Source organism: Chionomys nivalis, chromosome 9 (genome assembly GCF_950005125.1).
Source record: "Chionomys nivalis chromosome 9, mChiNiv1.1, whole genome shotgun sequence".
NCBI classification, from domain to species: Eukaryota; Metazoa; Chordata; class Mammalia; order Rodentia; family Cricetidae; genus Chionomys; species Chionomys nivalis.
Genome location: NC_080094.1, coordinates 21,925,301 through 21,932,347, shown reverse-complemented (window position 1 = coordinate 21,932,347; position 7,047 = coordinate 21,925,301). Strand labels below are relative to the sequence as shown.

The window sequence follows — 7,047 nt, the reverse complement described above, 5'->3', positions numbered from 1 at the left end:
CAGAATGGACACTTCAAAACTTTCTCAATATTTTTATTCAAGCAATTTTTACTTCCATCCCCTTAGTTACAATTAAAGATGTGTTGATTGGCAAGCTTGGATGTACTTGTTACACTGGTTACTTGTAAAAGAGCAGATCCAATATTATCCTATAGTTGACTCAACCTTCAAAGAAATTGGCATGCTATGAAAATCCATTGGAGGGGCTGGAGAGATGGTTCAGAGGTTAAGGGCACTGGCAGTTCTTACAGAGGTCCTGAGTTCAACTCCCAGCAACCACATGGTGGCTCCCAACCATCTGTAGAGAGATCAGATACCCTCTCCTGGTGTGCATGCAGATTGAGCACTCGTATACATAAAATAAGCAAATAAATCGTATTTTTAAAAAAAGAAAATCCATTGGAATTCATATTGCCTATTGTGAAAATGTAAAGATGGGTAGGAGAGCTCAGTGCGCAATGCTTACTGCAGAGCTAAAGAGCATGGACTGTTCCGTGGACCTAGGCACATTTCCCAGCACCCAAATGACAGTTTATAACTAATTCCACTTAGAGAATTTGAAACAGTCACATTCACGTAGGCAAAACACCAATTTACATAAAATAGGAAAAAAAATTTCTAACAAGCTCTGACTTCGGTCGCCCCAAATCATAATTTGTGACTCACAGGCACCCATAACCCCAATTTCAGAGGACCTCCACAGGCAACAAGCATGTACGTGGTACATGTGAGATATGCTGGCAAATGTTCATGTAGCATTAAAATCATTATTTTTTTTTTTGGTTTTTCGAGACAGAGTTTCTCTGTGGTTTTGGAGCCTGTCCTGGAACTAGCTCTTGTAGACCAGGCTGGTCTCGAACTCAGAGAGATCCGCCTGCCTCTGCCTCCCGAGTGCTGGGATTAAAGGCGTGCGCCACCACCGCCCGGCTAAAATTATTTTTAAAAACAAAAATAGGTCAGATGCTCCAAGACAGACTCTCAAGACTACAGGAGGCCCTGCCTCAAAATAAATTAAAAACAAAGGTTGGCTGTGGTAACACAAGCCTTTAATCCCAGCACTCATGAGGTAAAGCACACAGATCTCTAAATTAGAGGACTACCTGGTCTACAAAGCATGTTCAGGATCCCTGGATCAAAACTAAGCCCAAAATAATGACTGTTTCAGCATTTGGAGAAGTGCAGTGATTGAAGCCTAGTTGAGGCTGTATTGTCAGCCCTTCAAGAATGTTTGGGTTCACACACATAAGATACACATTGAAGAGCTCAAAGTAGCCGGGCGGTGGCGCACGCCTTTAGTCCCAGCACTTGGGAGGCAGAGACAGGAGGATCTCTGAGAGTTCGAGGCCAGCCTGGTCTACAAGAGCTAGTTCCAGGACAGGAACCAAAAGCTGCGGAGAAACCCCGTCTCGAAAAAAATTCAAAAAAAAAAAAAAAAAAAAAAAAAAGCCGGGCGGTGGTGGCGCACGCCTTTAATCCCAGCACTTGGGAGGCAGAGGCAGGCGGATCTCTGTGAGTTCGAGACCAGCCTGGTCTACAAGAGCTAGTTCCAGGACAGGCTCCAAAACCACAGAGAAACCTTGTCTCGAAAAACCAAAAAAAATAAAAAAATAAAAAAAAATAAAAGCTCAAAGCAAATGTGGCACTGCAGTTCAAGGCTACCCCTTAAACCAGAAATATTTGCATAGGACTTAGCAAGACACAACTCAATCAAATCTACCAAGTACAAGTAGAATAGACTTCCTCCTTAGTTATGAGTTTAGAAGCTACTGTGTTCGGAGATCACTGTAAAAACTTTCCGACCTTTTAACAGACTACCTAAAGACATATTGATGAATGCTGTTCCAGAGCATTAGCCAAGGGTCAGCTACTCTTCAACAGAAGGGACATACCTTGGTGACTGATAAGAAGCCCAAGATGTTGAAAAATGTTTCCCCCACTAGTAAATACTAAGAATGAAGCAAATTAATACCAGGCTACGTGTGTTGATACACATATCTACCAAATCTTAGCAATCCACAGGCTGAGACAGTACCATCTTCAAATAGTGGTAAACGTAAACTATAATGCGGAGACACTAATTTGAAAACAAAATAAAACCACGACAGCCTATGCTCAAGTTTGTAACATAAGCATTTGAAGAACGAAAATTTTCTTGTGTCCTTTTTCAGAGAATTTTATTTGAGTGGTTCTTACAAAGATTGTTGCAATATGAAAGTCATTTGATAGAAATATCAAGCTGTCTTGTCAAACACACTGAAGTAACCCAAAAATATATTTCAGAGCTCACAGAGCTTAAAAAGAGCAAAGATTATATGCAACCAGACAAAACCTATTTCTGCATTTCCTATCACTTGCTCAGACAGCTTTGCTCAAACTGTTACATCAACCATCTTCAGGAAATGCAGGGATCATTTTGTTTGGAATCTCAAGACACACTAACACACAGTATTTACAAAGAAACTTTTACAGGTACATTAATTGAAAAGTTACCATCAACAAATAATAATTTTGAAATCCCCTTCTTGTCAAATGATCTAGGTGAGATGCTAAACAGCCGTTAGCTGCCTAGATTTTTCACACACTAAATGTGTATTCCAGAAACCTTTCCAGAACCAAGGAGCAAAATACATGAAAGAATGTGAAATGTAACTGCTGTGTAAAAAGTTAGGCTTCTGAAACATTAAAACATTACCTGTCTGCCTTTATACAGAAAGCACATTTGTTCCCCTAGAGCTATTCTATAGAGCCTTAATGTAATTTTCTACACGGACATTTTAAAACGGCAGAACAAGCAAAGAGCTTTGCATAAAGTAAGATTTGCTAGTTAGGGAGAATGAGCACACTGCATTCCTGTTAACATTTTTATTTTTCAAGATAACAGGAGTTGAATACAAATGACAGTAGACCCTTGCCTCTTTATTTTTATCTAAATAAAAGATAACTCAAGATGAATTCAAGGAAAAAAAAGCTATATACATAAGGGACTATATCTTCCTTCATCGTCTACTTGGAACCAGTAGTTGTGTTGCTGTCATAGAATCAGGAAAGAGGTTGTGGTAAGTTGGAAGAGGTACATACGCTGCTGTTATCATTTTACCTGTACAAAAAAAAAGAAAGTTGAGTAAGACAACTATACTTAAAAAACTTGATGTCCAACATAAAGTCTGTGTAGCAGTAACTCACCAGCAAACCACCTGCCATGCAATGCATTGACAGCAGCAATAGCTGCAGCAATAGATGGGCACTTCACATATACATTGCCCTGAATGTAGAAAAACAAAAGATTAATAAAAACTGTATAAAACACAAGTCTCATGTTTATCCAAGACATTTGCAACTTAGTACTTAATTTTTCATATTCATTCAAATAGCTTATGACCAAATACTTGAGACGATTCAGAAAACTTGATTTAAATATATAAATATTCAAATATCTTTCTATCCCCTCCCCCAATCCCTCATTTATTTTTAAATAAAGAATGAAAGCCGGGCAATGGTGGCACACACTTTTAATCCCAGCACTCAGGAGGCAGAGGCAGGTGGATCTCTGTGAAAGCTGTGGCAGTTCCAACCAAGATAACCGCTGTAAACAAACTGATATATAACACAACTCTTATTAAAATTTGTATTTATCTTGCCTTTCTTTTAGGGGGTATATTTAGATAGCAAATTCAAGTTCTTTTCAAGAATAATCACTAGGGAATCACACTGTGAGCCTACAGTAAGCACAATCACTTGGGTGGGTGAACCAAATAAAAAATTCATGCATTAACACTGAGTTCAAAATTGGCCTGGGACTAACTATACATAGTGAATACTAGGCAGCCAGAACTTCAAAGGAAAACCCTGTCTAGAAAACAAAAACCCACAAAGAAAGAAATATTAATGTACCTGAGCTGAATTTTTGTCAACATAAATATGAATAACTCCTCCATGTTTATTACATTCTTCAATCACATCATCTTTAATTTCTGTATCCCATCCAACTTCTTCTTCTCTGTAAGAAAGGACAAAACATAATGAAGTTATATTTAAGTACTAAAAGTGGTTAAGCCAGGGGGTGGTGGCGCATGCCTTTAATCCCAGCACTTGGGAGGCAGAGGCAGGCGGATCTCTGTGAGTTCGAGACCGGCCTGGTCTCGAACAGGCTCCAAAACCACAGAGAAACCCTGCCTCAAAAAACCAAAAATAAAGTGGTTAAGTAAATACTTTGTGTATGGTCAATAATCTGGAAAGGAATTCATTAGCTCTTCCACAATATGAATACCAGGCAGGCGAATCAGTTCAAGGCCAGCGTGGTCTACAGAGTAATTTCCAGGACAGCCAAGCCTATCCCACAGAGAAACCCTGTCTGGAAAACAAAATAAATAACTAAACAAAAAAATAAAGCCAAAAGTTGAATTTTAGCACCCAAACACTTAAATATTTGATCATTAACACTATATATTAATAAAATTAAAAGAAATTAAATTTATTTCCTTTTTTTTTTTTTTTGGTTTTTCGAGACAGGGTTTCTCTGTGGTTTGGAGCTTGTCCTGAACTAGCTCTTGTAGACCAGGCTGGTCTCGAACTCAGAGATTCGCCTGCCTCTGCCCCCCAGTGCTGGGATTAAAGACGTGCGCCACGCCCGCCCGGATAAAATTATTTTCTAACATGTGAATAAAAAAAAGAAATTTCAAAATAAAATGTATTGCACAAAGATAAACTCAAAGCAGAGAGGGATCACAAGCTCAAAGCCTGCACAGATTATTAGTGCTATAGAAAGGTCATTCCTACCAAAAAAACCCCCAACAAACCAAGTGTCTGTTGGGAGTAAAAAAGAGGAATGTTAATCTCCATCATCAGCAAAAGCCCTCACTTATATTCATGACCAGTACATGAAAAAGAAAATAAAATCCTAATAGTAAAAAAAGATGGAGTAGATAGCTCAGGGATTAAGAATACTTGCTACAGAGAACCTCCTTTTTTTTTTTTTTTTTTTTTTTTTTTTTTTTTTTTTTGGTTTTTTGAGACAGGGTTTCTCTGTGGCTTTGGAGCCTGTCCTGGAACTAGCTCTGTAGACCAGGCTGGTCTTGAACTCACAGAGATCCGCCTGCCTCTGCCTCCCAAGTGCTGGGATTAAAGGCGTGCGCCACCACCGCCCGGCTGAGAGAACCTCCTTTTAAGAGAGCTCCAAAGAGGGATTAGAGAGAGAGTTGAGTAGTCAGGAACAGTTATGTGTCCTCCCAGAGAACCGGGATTCAATTCCTGGCACACGTGTAGCAGCTTACCAGGGAATCTAGTACAACACATAGGGTAAGACAATGCACATACAACTAAGTAACAGGGAAAGGCTGTAGATATTTTACTACAGTCACAGCTTTAAATTTCAAACCACGTGTCCATGCGCAAAACAATGTCAACTATTCAACGTAATACCTTTTCAATAATTAAATATTATGAATGGCAATTTATCCTATTGTAAGCATACTTACGTTTGAGGGTTAAACATGTTAGAAAGTTGGAAACATTGTGTTGCAAGTGGTTGAACAGATGCAGCTGCAGCTAATGCTGAGGCTAAAAAAGAAGAAGAAAAATCAGCTTCCTGAAAAACATGTACTATCCCGTGACAACTAAAACAAAAATGAACCTTATCTAAATGTGGAGGAGATATTTTATAATCACCTTCAACATAAGACATTTGCTAATTTTATCATTCAACCTTAACGGTTAAGGTAAGCATGACTACACTAAATCATCATTAGCTTAACTTATCATAGGCAACATGGTCTATAAACATTTATTATTTAGAGAATGAGATGTAGAAAACAGTCAAGACACAAGATTGGTACAGATGCAAAAAAATTTCCTACAAATTTAAGCAGCTGCTTTTGGAGCTTAGTGCTAGCCTAAGAGACATGAAGCTCTGGGTTTAATCCTTAACATAAGCACAAATGGGTCATCTATAATCTTAGCCTGAGGAAGGATAATCAGAAGTTCAAGCGACCCAAGCCAACATAGCAAGTTCTAGGCTGGATGAGAAAATATGAAATTCTGTTTCTAAGAAAACAAACAAAACCCATATTTAAACAGGGCATTGGTTGAGTTCACATTATCTTATCACCTATGAAACAGTCAGGAGGGTCTCTTAGAGAGTTCTGGGTCTCTTGGGTTACAAAGCAAATTCTAGGATAGCCTGGACTACAATACCAGAGAGAGACCCTTTCTCAAACCAAACCAGCCAAACAAATCCTATGAGGGATTGAGAACAGATATGAACTCTAAATTAATTAAAGTAAAACAAAAAAACTTAATAGAAAACACTTTTGAAAGAAAAAAGTTAAATAGAAGATTCATTTAATTCTTTAATGATATAAAATGGAGTTATTGGAAATCACTAAATAATACTCTCTTGGTTTGCCAGATATAATTATTTTTTAAAAAGAGCAATGTAGGGGCTGGAGGTTAAGAGCACTGACTGCTCTTCCAGAGGTCCTGAGTTCAATTCCCAGCAACCACATGATGGCTCACAACCATCTGTAATGAGATCTGGCGCCCTCTTCTGGTGTGTGGGAAGCAGAATGTTGTACACATAATAAAAAACAAAAACAAAGAGCAATGTATGTATTTTAGATTTATGTATAAAAACAAATTCTCTGAACTCAATCATCTCAAGAGTTCCAAAGGCGCAATATATGTATGTATATGAGAGTCATTGCCTACATGCAAGGGTTTTAGGTACCTGTTTATCTCAGAAGCAACTTGATGCTTGCTTCATACTGTTGTGACTACCATGTGGATTCTGGAATCCAAACATGGGTCTTAAAATAAGGAACTAAAGTGCTCTAAATCAAGAAACAATCTTTCTGATACATCTTTCTTTTCAATGCATGAACCTTAATATGATTAACTCTTAAAAGGTAAGAAAAAAGTATCCAAGGAAAAATGTCATAATAAACTAACATTTTAAATGCTTTCTCATAGAAAAATAATAAAAAAGAACAACTCATTTATGGTATGACTCACATATGTTTAAATACACTGAACATTACATAGCTGTAGCTAATT

General features: G+C 37.9%; 1 protein-coding gene across 4 annotated transcripts in view; it reads right to left on the bottom strand.

The window, feature by feature from the left end:
* Nucleotides 1–2,163: 2,163 nt before the first annotated feature.
* The window catches only part of Rbm39 (RNA binding motif protein 39), a 37,789-nt gene continuing 32,905 nt past the window's right edge, over nucleotides 2,164–7,047 (bottom strand). For all 4 annotated transcript variants that reach the window (XM_057781764.1, XM_057781767.1, XM_057781766.1 and 1 more), the window contains exons 14-17: nucleotides 5,475–5,556; nucleotides 3,892–3,997; nucleotides 3,184–3,262; nucleotides 2,164–3,097 (exon numbers count right to left, since the gene is read on the bottom strand). In XM_057781764.1, coding sequence (XP_057637747.1) covers nucleotides 2,997–3,097; nucleotides 3,184–3,262; nucleotides 3,892–3,997; nucleotides 5,475–5,556 — 368 coding nt within the window. In that variant the 3' untranslated portion in view covers nucleotides 2,164–2,996. The remainder of the gene's footprint in view (nucleotides 3,098–3,183; nucleotides 3,263–3,891; nucleotides 3,998–5,474; nucleotides 5,557–7,047) is intronic.